General features: G+C 48.7%; 2 protein-coding genes across 2 annotated transcripts; both read right to left on the bottom strand.

Moving 5' to 3' along the window:
• Positions 1 to 7,703: 7,703 nt before the first annotated feature.
• LOC117868069 (group IIE secretory phospholipase A2-like) lies at positions 7,704 to 11,922 on the bottom strand. The gene is made up of 5 exons (XM_034753663.1): positions 11,911 to 11,922; positions 11,727 to 11,754; positions 11,235 to 11,379; positions 9,214 to 9,320; positions 7,704 to 8,159 (listed from the first exon to the last, which is right to left on the bottom strand). The coding sequence occupies exons 1-5, from the start codon at positions 11,920 to 11,922 to the stop codon at positions 8,017 to 8,019; spliced, it is 435 nt and encodes a 144-aa protein (XP_034609554.1). The 3' UTR covers positions 7,704 to 8,016.
• Positions 11,923 to 13,515: 1,593 nt separating this feature from the next.
• On the bottom strand, positions 13,516 to 17,217 carry LOC117868037 (basic phospholipase A2 homolog Gln49-PLA2-like). Its single transcript, XM_034753623.1, has 4 exons — positions 16,893 to 17,217; positions 15,830 to 15,974; positions 15,182 to 15,288; positions 13,516 to 14,434 (listed from the first exon to the last, which is right to left on the bottom strand). The coding sequence occupies exons 1-4, from the start codon at positions 16,930 to 16,932 to the stop codon at positions 14,292 to 14,294; spliced, it is 435 nt and encodes a 144-aa protein (XP_034609514.1). The 5' UTR covers positions 16,933 to 17,217; the 3' UTR covers positions 13,516 to 14,291.
• Between the last annotated feature and the right edge of the window lie 968 nt (positions 17,218 to 18,185).

Genomic DNA, 18,185 nt, shown 5'->3' with positions numbered 1-18,185 from the left:
CTAAAAGCTGGCTCACTTCGTTTTGTTGAGTAAGGATGTACTAGCCGACACACCCAAGCAATCGGATTCTCTCTGGTTCTGCTCTGGTCCCCATTACTGTAGTGTGGGAGTGTCTCAGTGTTCACTGTATTTATCCTCAACACCCAGTGTGGTAAAGCAATGGTATTATCTCCATTTTACAGAGGAGGAACAGCCGTCCAGAGACACTAAGTGACCAGCCCCGTGTGAGGCAAGCATGAACTGTGCAACACCAACTCTATTCAGGAGCTGGCTAGCTCCATTTTGCCACCCCTTCACGCAATGGTATTGTGCTACCTGTGTGTCTTAAACTACCCTTTAAGGGTCTGTCTACACTACCTGCTGGATCTGCGGGCAGTGATTGATCCAGCAGGGGTCGATTTATCGCTTCTAGTGTAGATGTGATAAATTGATCCCCGGGTGCTCTCCTGTCGACTCCTGTACTCTACCGCCGCGAGAGGTGCAGGCGGAGTCTATGGGGGAGCGGCAGGAGTCGACTCACCGCAGTGAAGACACTGTGGTGAGTAGGTCTAAATATGTCGACTTCAGCTACGTTATTCACGTAGCTGAAGTTGCGTAACTTGGATCGATTCTCTCCCCCCCACACCCTTCCCAGTGTAGACCAGGGCCAAGTTCTATGTGGTTTGAAAATTCTAAGCATTTCTGGGTGCTAACCTTAAAACAAGTTACTCTTACACCGTAGATCCAGGAAATTATCTATGTCAAACATCCAAGATCTTCCTACGTCTGCACCAGACCTGCTCAAAGACTACCACTAACGATCATGGTTTACAAACCAATCTGTGAGTTACGTTACTTCATTCAGTGAAGGTACCACAAACCAGTTACCAGTGAATGAAGGCAGGCCTGCCTTAGACAGCTAGCTGACGCCATATAACCAATAAACACTACTTTTAAAGAAGCTCAAAATGACTTCCCTGATGTTAATAATTTTGAAGATGCATAAGAAGCAGGGAAGTGCACCAAGCAAGACCCAGCTCCTCTGAGCAATAGTGAGGATGATGAACCCTGAGTTATCCCCAATTGCCAAGACAGTGTGTCTGGGGAAGTGATTTGTGCCCTGTAGATGAATCCCAGCTGGTAAAAGCATTGTCACCTTGAAATCTGGGCGGTTTTAAAGGGAGTCTAAGTGAGTGTACCTGGCCTGTTTTCTGTACTACTCTGGTGGGTTTTTTAAATCATGAGTCTTCTAAAAATGGTTTTTCTCTTGTCTGTCGCTGTGCCAAAACCTACAGACAAGTGAAGCTGCCCGGATACAAAGCACCGCCAACCACAAAGGAAAATGATAAATCACCTCTTTCTAATCTGTCTTTTCTACTCATTTGTTACTTTAAGCAGCTACAAACTTTTCCTTAGTGGAGGTAAGGGGACTCCAGTATATGCATAACTGCAGCATGTGTGTAATCCCATCCCTTTTAAGCACTTTGCTGAATCTGGGCCATAAATCCAGCTTGTGTGACTTGCTTTCATTTATTCTCTTTTGTTTTGCTGTGCTGGTGCCTAAAATAAAAGAACTGGAGCCTCCCATCACGTATGCAACACTAGAAGGCAGTTCAGGATGAATCTTCTCTAGCAAGTGAGCCATCTAATCTTTCTCTGTGACAGTTGTTTGCAATTCCCATTAAGATGAAATTTAAGTACTCACTATAATGGGAGGAGCCCCTGTCCCTAAATTACAACGGAAAGCAAAGGCCCTTCAGGGGCTCTAGAAGCATTTGGAGTGTTCATTAGAAGGAAAAGTGAGCAAGTAGGTTTAAGGGTAAGTCAATATGTTCAATTGAGGGGTAAGTTTGAGGGGCAGGTGGGTGGGAGATACATTAGTAGGTGCATCATTCCTGAAGAGGGTCTCTTTATGTTAACCAGAGGGGACTGTCCTAGCTTAGCTGGTGCATTTACAGTTTCACATTGATTTAATTCCTCGACACCGATATTGGCCAAGTCTGGTCTGTTCTGGATGATTGTGGCCAGGCTCAACAACATTATTAGCCTCTAGTGCACAGAGCTCCTCCACCGTTTACTAGAACCAGCCCCAATGCAGCTCTGTATCCCTTGTTTGCCTTCCTGTGAGCAACTCTGAGCATGTTCCTAGCCTGTGTTCTCTTAGAATGGTGGAGTGCTGATGTAGGGGAGAGGTGCTTGCGAAGGCAGTGTGTGTCCTCCCAGTGCTACCCCATTTGTGCCTGATCGCTGCCAGTGCAGAATGTGGTCAAGCTGCCACATCACAGAGTCAGGTAGGCCTACAATCAGCCAAGATTGTTTCCAGCCTCCGACCAGTGGTAAAGAACACAGCGATCATGCAAAATACAACCCTGTTGAAACAACAGATTGGAATAGATGTTTGGAGGGGGGAGCTGCCTGAGAAGGGCCCAGAGGGATGTTTATCCTGCTAGGCAACACGAGAGGAGCTGTAAGATCAGGCACAAAACAAGAACAGAACTATCAGCAACGATATTAACTACCCCTGCCCCCCATACACAGCTGATAGAAGCACTAAGGGCAACTTCTCAAAATCAGCAGCAATTATTTAATAAGACTAGGAGAAGGGCAGTAAGTACAAGCCACTCCCTCCCATAAGGCCCTTTCCCCTTGACCTCAAGGCAGTAGCTTCCTACCAGGTCTATTGAGTGGCTTCCTTTCAGCGGTCTGATCTGCCCAGTGGAGTAACCACGGTGCCACAGCTCTTCTCTCCTGTTCAAATTGTACAATGTTCTGGATCTCAGAACAGTTCTGTAATACAAACAGCTCCTCACTACAGATCAAAGGAATCCCACACAGCTACAGACAAGCTGCCATGTCCAAATCCCTTTGAAGCATCGCGCCTCTCCTGGAGAGGGTTCTACGCCAGCCACCCTTCTACTTAGCTGGATGTGCCCGATCTGGCTCCAGCTCTCCCACCCACCTGCAGTTCAGCGTGATGCAACCTCTGCGCTGAGTGTATCAGGGGAACTCATGAGGCAAAAAATGGTGACCATATTCAGAAGGGATAACGTGTCAATGTTTGGAGGCCTGGGGACAAGACCCCCGTACGTGCTAGTTCTATTACTATTTGTATTACAGTAGTGGCTGGATGGCCCACTGAGATCAGGGTCCCATTGTACAGCGCCTAGCACAAACATAGTGAGAGATCATCCCTGCTCTGAAGAGCTTGCTGTCTGAACAGCCAAGGCAGAGAATAGGTGGGAGGGGAAATGGAGGCCCCAGCTCATCACAGGTTAAATACCTGTGCGCATCGGGGCAGGAGAGCTGGAATGATTTGGCAGCAGATCCAGACACAGACCTCAGATCTCTTTACACCCCACTTCAGCACCCTCCCCACTGGACCGCGCTGTCTCTGGTCTTGGAACCTATCCGGATGTCCAGTCTGATCCGGAATCACTGGGCATTCAGATTTCACGTTTGCTCCCATTTCACTAATATTTACGCATGCCCAGAACCGTGTGTCGTCAGCTACCCCAGTGCAAAGTCGGTATAAAATGCAACCAAATGGAATTAGCGGCTTTTAATCCCCACTTCACGCTGGTGTAAATGACCTGAAGGGCAATGGAGAATCCTGTCCCAGGAGTCTGTTTGCCTCTTTTTATAAGACAGTCCCTCCAACCCCTTCATAACTCTTAATTCCCTTCAGTCTTTCTATGCCTCTGTGGTCTCTAGGTGCTCAGAAGTGAAAGCAGTTTTCTAGGTGCTATTTAATCGGGGTCATACAGAGAGGGCTCATCCCTGGTACAATATTTATCTCATGAGAATCCAAGAAAACAAAACCTTTTTCCTTGCAAGGATGCGTCTCTTGGTGGTATGGTTTGGCAAGGAAGTGTTCTCTACTCAAGTCAAGAAAGAATTGAAGTTAATCACTTAAGCAGAGGTCACGCCCTGATTCTAAATATTTGATAGTATCTTAATGCTCACTTGGTGTCCGAGAGAGTTTACACGTTTGATGGCAGATTTCCAGTGTACACTAGAACATCACTACTCCACAGTGCTCTCCTTAGACAGCTTGGAATTCACCTTCCCAGAACAGTGCTCTCGTCTTGCCTCTCAAAGATTGCATTGCTATTGAATCTCATTCCCCACTACATTTCTAACACACGAACGCTGCTGCGTCCAGATACTGAGGCCGAGATCCTCAAAGGTATTACCTGATGAGGTTCAACAAGGACAAGTGCAGAGTCCTGCACTTAGGATGGAAGAATCCCATGCACTGCTACAGACTAGGGACCGAATGGCTAGGCCGCAGTTCTGCAGAAAAGGACCTAGGAGTTACAGTGCACGAGAAGCTGGATATGAGTCAACAGTGTGCCCTTGTTGCCAAGAAGGCTAAAGGCATTTTGGGCTGTATAAGTATGGGCATTACCAGCAGATCGAGGGACGTGATCATTCCCCTCTATTGGACATTGGTGAGGCCTCATCTGGAGTACTGTGTCCAGTTTTGGGCCCCACACTACAAGAAGGATGTGGAAAAATTGGAAAGAGTCCAGCGGAGGGCAACAAAAATGATTAGGGGGCTGGAGCACATGAGTTATGAGGAGAGGCTGAGGGAACTGAGATTGGTTAGTCTGCAGAAGAGCAGAATGAAGGGGGATTTGATAGCTGCTTTCAACTACATGAAAGGGGGTTCCAAAGAGGATGGATCTAGACTGTTCTCAGTGGTACCAGATGACAGAACAAGGAGTAATGGTCTCAAGTTGCAGTGGGGGAGGTTTAGGTTGGATATTAGGAAAAACTTTTTCACTAGGAGGGTGGTGAAGCACTGGAATGGGTTATCTAGGGAGGTGGTGGAATCTCCTTCCGTAAAGGTTTTTAAGGTCAGGCTTAACAAAGCCCTGGCTGGGATGATTTAGTAGGGAATTGGTCCTGCTTTGAGCAGGGGGTTGGACTAGATGACCTCCTGAGGTCCAACCCTGATATTCTATGATTCAGCTCCCAACTTCCACTGAAATGAATTGAAGTAAGGAGCTTAAATATCTTTGAAGATCTGGGTCCATGTTACCAAGACCTTGTTGTTTCAGTCTGTACCACGTTATGTTCACTAGTACGTTATGGAGTATCAGTGACTACTTGTGTGCAAAGTTACTGACGTGCAAGTGTTTACAGGATTGGGCCTTGAATCAACAATAATATTGCCATGAAACTGAACAAAAAAAAGCTGTCAATGAAAGCCCGGTTTAGGGATTTGAACATACTCCTAACATGTGGTGTTATGATCCTAAATGTTATTGCCATTGTACTAAGGCAGAAAGATCTGAAAGTGACATTAATTCTCACCCTTTTAAGTTGCGTGTGGCTTTTGTACACTTTACTCAGGACAGAAAGCAAAACTGAATCAATCTGCATGACACCTGCCCGGGTCAGCCCCCAAAAGAAAGGAGTCCAGAATAAACCCTAGATAGAGTTACCCAAATGAATGTGACGGTTCCCCATCATGAATCCTGTGAGGGGGAGGGATAGCTCAGTGGTTTGAGCACTGGCCTGCTAAACCCAGGGTTGTGAGTTCAATCCTTGAGGGGGCCATTTAGGGATCTGGGGCAAAATCAGTACTTGGTCCTGCTAGTGAAGGCAGGGGGCTGGACTCGATGACCTTTCGAGGTCCCTTCCAGTTCTAGGAGATAGGATATCTCCATTAAAAGCACTCCATGCTTAAGAAACCCCAGAGATGATTTCTCAAGTGTCTGATTCAGCCATCCATGCTCCCCTCTTACAAACTTTGTTAGCTGCAGCATGAACTGTAACATATCCCTTGCTAATAAAATGTTTGTAATACAGGTGTTCTGTTAGATCATTAACCCACCAGCAAACAGCATTTTCAAACTCTATTTCCCCGCTTTATATCCCAGTGTTAACTTGGGGCCTAAGAGGTTAGGCAACACGTCAAAATAAATAATGCAATCATTTTATAAGTTTTTCCATAGAGGAGACATGAACAACTGCGAGGAGATGATGTTATCCGGCCAAACCTTTGATTATTTAAAGGAGTCCCTCAGGGAAATTTAAGAGAAAGTAAGTTTCTAGTTCTCATGGTTGTAGAGAAAAGCTGAAAAGACCAGAAGGGCAACAAAAAAGCCCCAATGTTGTTATTTTTTAAATCTCTTGATTGTGATGCAAATCTTATGATTGTGGGGGCCTGTCTTCCTATATCAGAGTGCTTAGGAATAATGCTGGTGATGCTGGGTGGGTCTGTCTGGACTCCGAAGAAGGGTGCTTTTAAAATTGAGTTAGTTCAGTGGCGTTAGCCTTGTGGGGCAGCCACACAGCCAGTTGGCAGAGTTGTAAAGGTGTTAAACTGTGTCCACCTGGGTGTGAAAGGACATTTCCAATCATGTTAAGGTAACTCCATTAAGCTAATTCGATTTTAAAGAGCACTTCTTTCCTTCATGGGGACAGGGCCAAGGAGGCTGTTGTCACTGAGCTATTGGAATGTAATTTTAGTCTTCGCACAAAATATTTTAGAACATGAAATGGCCATGTCGAAGGGTTGACTCACCTCTGGCATGGCTCCTCGTGGCTGGTTGGGGAGGAGCAGATTCGCTCTCCGGCACCCCCTGCTGACAGTTGTTCCTGGTTCTGTGGTGGCCTGCCTCTTTTTCCGACTCAGCTCTCTAGCCAGGTCACATTTTAGTTCCACAGCCCTTTCAGGGTACTCCACTCAAGTTCCAGTTGCTTCACTCCCTCTCCTGGGGTTAACTAGGACCGACAGGGTCCTCACCTGGGATCGTCTATGTAGATCACTCAAAGAAAGCTCGAGTACTTCTAGTCCCACTCAACTAACTCCCAGGACTTTACCAAACCGTGTTTCGGGCTCACCATGGAGAGAAACGCTCCTCACTTGCCAGCTTGGTATTCCCTCGGTCTGTCAACTCTGGACTAAACCCTCTTTCAGGCCTACCGCAGTGAGACTCACCATCTCTTGTTGCCCTGTCTCTAGCGGCCTTCCCAGACCCCCTCAGCTTCTCAGGCTTCCTTTCCCAGTCCCATGCCCTCCTTCCTCAAGGCCTCTTGCTGGGGCTCTACCTAATGCCTGCAAAGTTCTTCCTTGCTCTTATTTCAGAGTATGCCCCCCCCAAGCTTCCTCCTGGCTCAGCCATCTCTAGTTCTGGCTCCAGGCTTCTCTCAGCCTTTAGCCCATGAGAGGAAACTACCAGCTGGTTTCCTACTAGGCCTCCCGCCCCCGGTGCTCCTTCTTTAATGAAGAGCCCACTCCTCCCCAGCTGGATTTGATCACCAGTTTTGCCTAACACCCCTCCAGGTGCTGCCCAGGGGCCTAATTGGGCCCGTTAACCCTTGCTAAACTAGTGTGGGGTTTATGCATCCAATCACACTCCAGCACATCGTTAATCTCCCCAGCACAGCTTTAGGCCCAGCTTGTCCATTGATTTTGGGCCTAACCCAAAGCCCAGGGAAGCCTGATTTAGACGCACTTTGGCTCAGGACCTCGAGGCAGAGTCCAGTGTTCCAGTTCTGCAGCTTTTCCCACTTTACTGCTGCAAGCCCGCGTAGCCACCCGCTCTGTCTCTGGAGAATCTTTCTCCAGCTGGTCTTAAATAAGACTTGGCACTAAAACCAAGCCTCGCTGTGCCTCTGCCATTGGAGAAGGGAGAGAGCGAGAGAGCTCAGCTTGGTATAACAGGACACAAGAGGACAACAGCTATCATGCTAAAGTTTATTTCAGATATTCCATCAGCAGTTAAATCATACAAAATGGCCCAAGCCGGTAAGCAGAGCTGCTGGAATTTCACGCTGATTCTTAGAAGCTGAAAACATTGGTTGCATTTTAGAAGCTGTCTTTTCTTTTTACTAGTAGGGGCAGGTATTGCTTGTACTCACAGGGCCTGGTCCAAAATCCATTGAAGTCAATGGAAAGGCTCAGAACCCTGCTGAGGAAAGCTGCTAGAACTTGGAAGATCTTGCCGAAAAAGGAACAGCACCTAGCGCAGGAAAGAGATGGGGCTGGCACTGCAGAGCGCGGAGACTAGGGCAGCTGTGGGCCTAGCACGCGGGAGAGGGTCCCTTGCAGAGGATGTTTGGGTAATAGAGATATTTTATGTGGAAGGTGTGGGCGGTCCTTTGGAAACACATCACCGCAGCCTTGTCACATTCACAGGTCTGTTTCTGGCAGACGGTTTCCCCACCTGAAAAATAAACCAGCAGGGAAGCATGAGAACAGTACAAGAGAGCCCGGGGCAATTATCTTGAATTAACTGCTGGAGCATATCCTCTCATTGACTGCCTGAGTATTGCAGCTAAGCCATCCTATGTGTGGGAAAGTCACTTGGGCCCAATCCAAAGCCCATTGTAGTCCACGGGAATCTTTCTATGGACTGCAGTGGGTTTGGGCTTGGCCCCTTGCCTACCAATTCTACTGCTGCTTTACAGAGGTGTCTGTGATAACAACCTACATGGTGCATACAGCTTCTTACCAAACAGGAAGATCACGACTCCATAACTAGGTGCAGGGGGCCTGCGGTGAACGTCTCTCTGTTTGTTTTGAAAATGCTGCTGTTGAAAAGAGTGGAACGATGCGAGCCGGTCTGGAGCACCCCGCTTTGTGCTGGCGGCAAAGCAGCCAGGCACACGCCGTGCTGAGGAACGTCCTCAATTCCTTTCTTGCACAGATGCAAAAGGCCGGCACGTCTCCTATGCACCCAGTGACAGCTGAATTTCCCTGGGTGAGTGCCTCCTGGCAATAGACAATAGCCAGAAATCACGCTGCCTGTGACACAGCTGGGAGCGCACAGCCTGCCAGTTTGCCAACTTCTCTGAGTTGCTCTAGAAGAAGTATTCCCTCTGGTGCAGCAGGGCCCTGGGCCTGTACTCAGCTCAGGGTGAAATTCACCCCACAGCCTGGGGCCACCAAAAGGCCTTTGCGCCGCTTAAGTTTTTAAAACAAGGTATAAGTGGGGCAGAAATAGTGTGGAGGCCCTCGTCCTGACCCCTCTGGGTGGGGTGAGTTTCACCCATAGGAAAGCTTGTCTTGCTTAACCAATCACCTGAAGAATAATCACAACCAGGATCTGTTCAGCCCGCTCCCTATTTCAAGCACATTCCACTTGTTAGCCAGTTGAATAGCATTTTCCAGCCTGCTAGTCTCCAGGGTGCTCAGAAGGAGCGAGGCCCAGAGACCGCCTGTCTCTACGGAGAGCGAAGCTATTCAGTTCATGCTTTGGGCTCTATAGTCTCACTTACTGCAGGCTATGTTGCCCGACTGGATGGAGTAAGAATAGGATTCCAGTTTGGGATCACAGCCAAGTGTCAACGTCTTCTTGTAGCAGCAGTCGTGAGCATGACAGCACCTTGTATGAACAGAGTCAGCATTAGTACAGCACTGGGGGGCGGCAGGAAAAACGTGACTAGTTGTTATTTGAATTACGGTAGCACACAGGGTCCCTAAATGAGATCAGAGCACCGGGGGGGAAATGCTTTGCGCACACAGCGAGACCAGGGCTTGCCCCGAAGGGCTCACAAATCTACAGCACATGTTCCTAGCAGAACATCCTCCCTGTTTTCATTCAGGGAAAGTGGAGTTAAACGCATCCCCTTGCCATTCACCTTCCAACAAAGGGGATGCTTCAATGCCGCTCACTGTTTGCCTCCCAACAATGCAGCATTTGCTTTGATCGATTTCCTGTTTCTCTGCTGTAACTAATGCCTGGTAGCTGAGTCATTACCCAGTGTTCTCAGGAGAGATTTGATCTCTAGTCAGAGGCCTATGCTTTTTTAGGCATGCCGGCGTGATCTGTGCAGACAGCGGATCAGGTAGTGTTGAAAGAGCTGGAGGGGGGGGGTCTCCTTGAGCAATCTGCATCACCTTGAGCATCCTCAACTGTAGTTGTGAAAAAGCCCAATGAAGACTTGAGGATGTGTGTTGACGACAGGAGCCTTAATTCACGGACACTTCAAACTAGCTAGTAACTGCCCCTCAGATCAGATACACTCAAATGAATAAAATCCCAGGAGTAAAATACATGAGTAGTTTTGATTTGGTATCTGGATACCAGCTGATTAAAGTGGCAGCTGAGGATTATGATAAAACTTTTGAAGTGATAATCAAGATAGCCCAGTACAGAGAGTTTGATAAGAAGTGTGAGAATACTTACAAGGGGAGATAAATTCAATGTTTGTAATGGCTCAGCCATTCCCAGTCCTTATTCAATCCTGAGTTGATTGTGTCTAGTTTGCATATCAATTCCAGCTCAGCAGTCTCTCGTTGGAGTCTGTTTTATCACTTCAAAAGTCTTTTTTCTCTTAATTAATTGGCCTCTCAGAGTTGGTAAGACAACTCCCACCTGTTCATGCTCTCTGTATGTGTTTATATATATCTCCTCAATATATGTTCCACTCTATATGCATCCGAGGAAGTGGGCTGTAGTCCACGAAAGCTTATGCTCTAATAAATTTGTTAGTCTCTAAGGTGCCACAAGTACTCCTGTTCTTTTTGCGGATACAGACTAACACGGCTGCTACTCTGAAACCTATCAGTTTGTGAGGAGCCACATCACCTTGCTTGGACATAGAGTCAGCGAAGACCAACAAGACTGGGATATGAAGACACCTTCTGTTGTCTTTGCATATAACGCTTGCTGGCATTCAACTGTCCATTACTCTCCTTATGAGATTATTTTTGGACTCCACAGACCTATGAGTCCCTCAGACTTGATGTTCGCCTACATAGCTGAGAGACATGGCAGAGTCTTTTATCAATGACACCATTCCCAAAGGTGGAAGAACAAGTGAGTCAGAAGCAGGTTTTGGAGCCAATCTCCCCTTGCAGTTCCTTGATTCCCTTGAAATGCCCCCCTTCTCTGAATTCCTGCCATGCCACTGGGTTTTGAAAGTAAATGCCATTAGTTATACAATGCACGCTGACAGAATAGTTACTCCTGGGGGGGTGGGAGAGGGTCAACACACTCTGACTGATTGCTACTGAACTAAATAATAATCACAATGATCTTTTGTGGGTATCTACCAAGCGTCTTAAAGCTCTTAATAAAAGTGGACATGCAGTAACCTCATTTTACCCGTGGGCAGATTGAACCCAGCTCTCCTGCTTCCCAGTCCTGTGCTCTGACCACTTGTTCACATTGCTGCCCTCAGTAACAAATCAAGGGCCATGCTGACGACTCCAGTTCTGGAGGGGAGGAGGGCAGCGGGGGCGCTGAACGGTGGTAGCACTTCCCAGTGCCCTTAGCGCCTGTGCTCTGACTTACCAGTCGGTCTCATCTAGTGGCTGTTTGGATCCTCCCAGTCCACAGTAGCATCCGTAACCATTGTAATTCAGAAGGGCGTTTTTCCCAGTCATCTGCTTAGTCATGTCCGCAAACTGAATCAGGTTACTGCACGCCAAGGGCAGGCCTGCAACCAAAGAGCTGGGGATAATTAAACTGTGTCTAAAGGGACATCAGGGAAAAACACCCCCGGCCTCCCATGTCAGTCCTACTGCAGCCACTCCTGGCTCTCTGATCATTCTGTAGGCAGGTGTGGGGGGAGCTCCATCCTCTCAGAACGCAGGGCTCTCATCATGAATCTCACCCAAAGCTCCCCGGTGTCTCTCCTATTTACTGCGGGTCCTTTCCACACCAGTTAGTCCAGGGCTGCAGTGTCCTCCGCAGAATGGCGGGAGTGCCAGAGAGGAGAACCATTTCCTGACCTGATGCAGATAAAGTTAATTGTGCCCCGGTTGTGCTGCACTCTGTACGTACACAGCATCTTCCCTGGAAAGCTCCCAAGCTAAGGAGACAAGACAGACATGGGGGGAACCAGCGGCACAGGACAGCAGTCAGTGGCAGAGTCCGCACTAGAACCCAGCTCTCTACGGTTCCAGCCCAGGGCCTCAGCCCCTGGACCAGCGGTGTGCAAACTTTTCCAGTCATGTCCCCCCCTTACCATTCGCGGCATTCGTTGCACCCGCCTGCCCATTACTTGTAATCTGAAGTAAACCTTCTATGTGGCTGCTGGCGGCAGCACTGCCTTCAGAGCTGGGCAGCTGGAGAGCAGCAGCTGCTGGCCAGGGTGGTGGTGGTGTTTGCGGTGCGGAAGGACTATTTTTTCAATCCCACTCCCGTCCCGCCATGCGATACCCACTCTATTTTCATCCCACTCCTGCTATTATGGCAGCAGGTCCTGCAGCACCCACAGGATCCCAGTTTCCCCCGCAAACCTCTTGCCCCCCCCCCCCCTCAGTTTGCACACCATTGCACTACTTTGTCTCAAGCAAACCATTAAGGCTTTTTATGACAACAGCTTTTAGGCAATGTCAGAGTTTACAGGACAATCAGGAGAGTTAAAAACATGTTACAGAACGGGGATTTACTTACAGCACAGGAAAAGTAACGGGATGCCAGGCAAACGCTTCATTTCAATTGAGAGAGGTTAGCGAAGAAAATAACTGTCCAGCTACAGAAAGCACTAAAGCTTAAAGAGAGCCCAGGACTAACTGCACCTTTACTGCTGTTGGTTATATGGCCATTCCATAGTGCCACTCCTCATTAAACTACAGAAAGATGGGAGAAGCAAATATTTACAGTTCTCATCAAAATGTATTTGTTATGCAGCAGCGTGTCTGGGTTCCTGGACACTGTTGTTGTAGGGATTAAGGCCCAGATCTGCAAAGGTAGTTAGGCACCTAACTCCCCTAGAGGTCCCAGGAATTGGGCCTTCATGTTTTTGCTGTGGGTTAAATGGGGGGTGAGAGCTGCATTGTGAAATGCAAAACTACCCCGCAGTCAACGTTTTCCCCACAATTTGAGTCTCAACAACGGGCCTGTTGTCACAGAACGTTTTGCAAAACAGGTGCCTTGTCCTCCCAGGATCAGTGTGTGTGACTGTGACTAAAAATGAGTTCCCATGGATCAGATTTTCAAACTTCAGTGCCTGACTTTTGCATGCAAAATATTCCTGTGCCAAAGCGTGCACTGAGGTACCCAAAATGGGCATGAATGTCTACAGCGTGCATTCTTATAAACACAAACACAGGAACTTTATGCATTTCCCAGCCCCCTGTTCTCTACATGCAGTTCCACCTTTGCACGGGTATGTGTCGCTTTGCTGTTGCTAGAGATACTGCTCATGGGAAGGCAGAAAGGACACAGGCATTTGTTCCCAGAACATTTCTCTGCTGGTTTGGGGGAAATATTAAGCTGTATCTTCTCTTTGTACCTGCCCAGGGTAAAAACTGAACCACTTTCTGTGTGTAGCCTCACCCATCCTTGCCTGAGGTGCTTCCACAAAAGAGCGCTGATGCCAGGTATAGAAATCAGTCAGCCCTTTGCTTTCCATTCCAGAGGTCTCTTGGCTCCAGTGGTTCCCGACAATGCTTGTAACTGAAGGTAAGAGTGGGCCAGGTCATGGCCTGGAGGGCTGCTTTATGATTAGTATTGCACTAGCCTTCACAGCAATACCCAATCAGAGCCGTGCCCCATTGTGCTGCACAAACGCTGCTCTAATATATATAAAAAGGGGGAAAAGATCAGTTCAACAGACTGTCCCGTGCTGCAGAATAAGGTGTTCTGCTCACCTTTATTTAGAAGCAAAGGAAAGGAAATAGCATGGTAACTAAAGTGAAGGAAATGAATCTGTAACCAGAACATTAAACAATGGGCAGTTTATGCCAGTAATCCTAGGAGAATCCCAGTTCAACCAAATGGTCCCTTGTCACCATTTTTAGTACTGTAGTATTCAATATATCCCAGGAGCACTTTTGGGACAAACTGAGATCAAAGCCCTATCATGCTAGGTGCTGTACAAACACATAGGAAGAGACAGTCCCCCACGCTACATACACAGGCAAAGAAAGGACTATTATCCCCATTTTACAGATGGGCAAACGGAGGCATAGAGTGATTACAGCCCAGCTTCATAAAGGTACTTAGGCACCTAACTCCTATGGTTTCCAATGGGAGTTAGGTGCCAAAGTGCCTTTAAAAATCTGCACTTGGCCAAGGTCAAACAGGAAGTCAGTGCCAGAGCCAGGAATTGAACCAGTCCAGTGTCTCAACCGTCCTTCCTATATTGGCTTCCGGCCATCTGATGTGGTTCTCTTCCGGTCTGCTCTGCGCTAGTGACCCGCTTTAAGGTAGAGCTGCTGGACTATTTACAAGCAGTTCCTTGGAATTTCTCTTGTCCTCTCCAGCAAAGCACTCAGAGATCACAGTCCATTCTACAGTCCCACTCCTGGCTCCTGGCTCCTTGGTCCTGGGGAAACAGCAAGTGCAAACTCTTGTCATCTGGGTGGTCAGTAAAATGATGTGCTGGGGACAGGATGGCCCCTAGCACCTGGGTGTGAATCCCGTGCACTTGTTGTCTCGGTAACGAACGTAGCGGCTGTTGAACGTCTTCAGGTTCCTTTCCAGGCAGAGAGCAGTGCTCTTGTCACAGTCACAGACCTGTTCTTCGCACCAGCTCCCCAAAGCTGCCAAAACAGAGAGAGAGAGATGCACGTTTTTCATGGGACAATCGCTGCGACAAGGAGGAAGGTGACTAATTCTCAGGGCCTGACTTCCCGCTGGCCCTGTGGAGTCACTTACACTCGGGCCGTGTGAGTGCAAAGCGGGTATGAAGTACTGCTACTGATAGGTTACATTTGATTGGATGAGATCTTAAAAAGTGAGCTCCTAACACCCCCTTACAGTCAGCTGCATGGACCCCAATTTACCTAGAATCATAGACTATCAGGGTTGGAAGGGACCTCAGGAGGCCATCTAGTCCAACCCCCTGCTCAAAGCAGGACCAATCCCCAGACAGATTTTTGCCCCAGATCCCTAAATGGGGATCTGGGGCAAAAATCCCCCTCAAGGATTGAACTCACACCCCTGGGTTTAGCAGGCCAATGCTCAAACCTATATCAGCGGGCCGAGGGGCCGAAGTCATTGGGTCAGGAGCTGGACCAGGGCTTTCAAGGAATCAAGGTGTGGCAACTCCAATACTTATGGGCCATTAATTCACTTCTTGGGTCCGTGACACAAGGGGAGAGAGCCAGAGTCCTTCCAGGGACCCTGGTGCTGCCCTCCCCTTCGAACCCTTCTCTTCTGGATCAATGATAACATTTGGCCCTTTGGAAGGAGGACACCGAGCGAGAAAGACGAAGAACCAGACCAGTGTGCTGATTAGAGAGTAGAAGCAAAGCACATCCCAACCTGACCAAGGAGAGAGAACTCACCACACAGAATGTCCCCGTCCTTGTAGGTGTAACTATATCTCTGTCTGTTCCCATAACATCCATTAGCTTTTAGCCTTTTATAACAGCAGTGATGAGCTCGGCAGCACCTCCGGGGAGAAGGAAGAGCAGAGGTACACGTCAAAGGTCTGCTTACAATGAAAGAGACTATCATCCAGTATAGCCGATCTTTTCTAGGCAAGCATGTCTGGTCATTGTCTAAGCATTTGTTAGATTTACTGTTCCTATCTGGTACATTCCCACTAATACATATATTTGTTCATGTCGGAATCACGGCCATATCTGAGGATCCATAACTAAAGATCAGAAATGCCCTGGTGAGTAGCTGGTAGAAACCGAGCTTTCTGCAGAAGCCAATGAGCGTCTTAAGAGACTTTCCATCCAGTCGGTCTCCTGCAAAGGACCCTTGATAGTAAACTCTACTGCACTTTATAGGGATATTTAAGCACGAGCCCCTTCTCTCACCGTGACAGGCCCTGGGGGACTTTTCCCTTTATGAATCTTGGGGCTTGACAAGGTGAGTGGTTTTTTTGGCAGGTGTTTTGCAAAGGTGCATTTGACCAGTCCCATGGGATTACAGTGCTGCTTGAGGAATGATATATTTTAAAAAAAAATCTAGTGGCAATTTACCAATCTGTCGCATCCTTTGGCTCCCCTCTGCCATCAGACCCGCAGTAGCAGCCGTACCCATAATAACTGAGGATGGCGCTTTTTCTCGTGGCTTGATTAATCATCTTTCGAAACTCCAGAAGGCTCCCCTGTGTTCCAGACAGACCTGCAAACCAGCAAGAGCACTAGGAAGGATGGTTTCCTCTAAAGGAAAGATCACTTTCCCCTCTCCTGTTGTTAGTGCACATGGGGAGCACACTGCATTGGTGAAAAAACGCTGAGCTGAATACTGGGGGTTAGCATGTGGCTCTAATGCCACAGCCCTTTGCTAGGGGGTGCTGTGGCGCTGCGCTGCTCTACACGGGGCACCAGAGAGCTTGTGCCCCCTAGTGGTGTGTTCCTTGCAAAGGGGATGCACAATCCTCATTCCAGCCTTTAGACCGGCATAGACGCTTCCCACAATTGCATTGCTCTTGCTCTGGGGACCGGCACCAATTCCTCCCTGCCCCCTTTCTCCAGCTTACTCTCCTGTGGGAGAGCGGGAATGCACAGCCCTTCCCTGGAGTGCGGGGACTTGTATTGCAAGAGGCCCCTGTGCAGCAATGCAAGGGGCAAGGTGAACACCTTACCCTCTCCCCCAGGAGCGCCGCCAGCTTTTTTGCCGCCCTAGGCGGCGGAAGGTCCCGCCCCCAAAATACCGCCGATGAACGGGGCGGCCGAAGATCCGGCCGCTGCGGTCGCCGCCCCCCAAATGTTAGTGCCCTAGGCAACCACCTAGGTCACCTAATGGGTTGCACCGGCCCTGCTCTCCCCTGCCCTTACACAGAGATGTGTGTAGCCATGCATGAGCTGGGGCCTGAAGTTTTGATATGCCTCACTTGGGTAAAGCTCCCAGTGACCTCAGGTAAGGGCTGAGTAAACCCAACGTTCAGACCCCAAGCTGCGGCCAGGTGTGCCAGGCATTGACCTTCACTTGCACTGCCCTGATGCTGGGGATTCTGCTCTGAGGGGGGACGCTGGTTACGGGGCAGAGGCGATCACATAATTAGCGTCAGCTAGGGCGTCACCAGTTTGCTGTACTCACTGCAGGCGATTAGCAAGGTGACCGCAAAGAGATTCTTCATCTTTGTGCCGGACCTGGGAGCGGAAACACCCGGATCTTTCACTCAAGCAAGCAACTCAGTGGTATTGATCTCTGGATCTGCTCCAGTTAGCAGGCAGGCTTTGGATAGCTGGCTGCTACACAGGAAGCTGCTGAGAGGATAGAGGCAAGTCCAAACTTCTGGAGCACGAACCCACTTGTCACGATGAGTCAAAGCCCTGCCTGGGACAATAAGGAGATACAGCGGATGATCTCTTACAAAGACGTGATCTGTCAGCACTGGCACTTTCTGCCTCTCCTTCTACTGGAGACATTGTACAGGCCAGCAGAGAGCTAAAGTCACGTCAGTGCTGAAATTCAGGAGGCCGATGCCCCTCTTAGAATCTGGCACAATTTGACCCTGCATTTCCCCGCTCCCTGCCCGCCTCTAACTGGTATTTCACTAGCGTGCCATTCACAGCCACTACTCAGGATCTGTCTCGCCATGGGTGAAACCCCAGCCCTGTTGGGATCAAGGGCAAAACTCCCATTGATGTGTGGAGTCAGGACATCACCCCATGAGTCTAATGTTCTTTTACTTCTTTAGCTGAGTTCCCCTGTAATATTAGGGGACATGGAAGATAAGGGGAGCAAGGGTCATGACCCCTTTCCCACTCCATGTAGATGTCAGAGTGTACTCAGCTAGATGGTCTCTCTGTCCTTCACAAGTCACTTTTAGGGAGGAGCGGATCGTAAATAAGCCAACCTGCAAGTGAGATAAGCTGAGCCCTGCTCCTTCCCGCTTAGGCAGAGGGGAAGCGATCACATAGGGGGTGTTTACAGTGGAGTTGTAGGTGTAATTTTCAGGGTGAGCAGACGTACCCAGGCTGATTGAGCGAGCATGCTAAAAATAACCATCTAGCCGCAGCTGCACGGAAGGTGGGACCGATTAGCTGCCTCAAGTACAATCCTGTCTGAGACCCTAGGTACGTAGTTTGGGCACCTAGCCCGTTTCACTGCCCGCTACTATTTTTAGTGATCTAGCTAGCACAGGTGTGTCTACCTGAGCTGGAAATTACCGCCCCCAGCTGCAGTGTAGACATGCTTTAGTGAACCCTGGGGTCCCAAAGCCAATCTCAGCTGCAGCGAAGGGTAGGAAGTCTGTCCCAAGTACAGAGAACTGGTTGTCTGTTCTCCTGTATGGTTACCAGTGAGAAGGAATAACCCACAATGACACACAAGCAGAAGCTCAAACTTGTCAGAATGGGCATCCGCTGCTTGATCCCATAATGCAAG

Source organism: Trachemys scripta, chromosome 19 (genome assembly GCF_013100865.1).
Source record: "Trachemys scripta elegans isolate TJP31775 chromosome 19, CAS_Tse_1.0, whole genome shotgun sequence".
In the NCBI taxonomy this organism is placed as follows: Eukaryota; Metazoa; Chordata; order Testudines; family Emydidae; genus Trachemys; species Trachemys scripta.
Note: the sequence above shows the minus strand (reverse complement) of the source record. Positions and strands in the feature narration are given on the sequence as shown.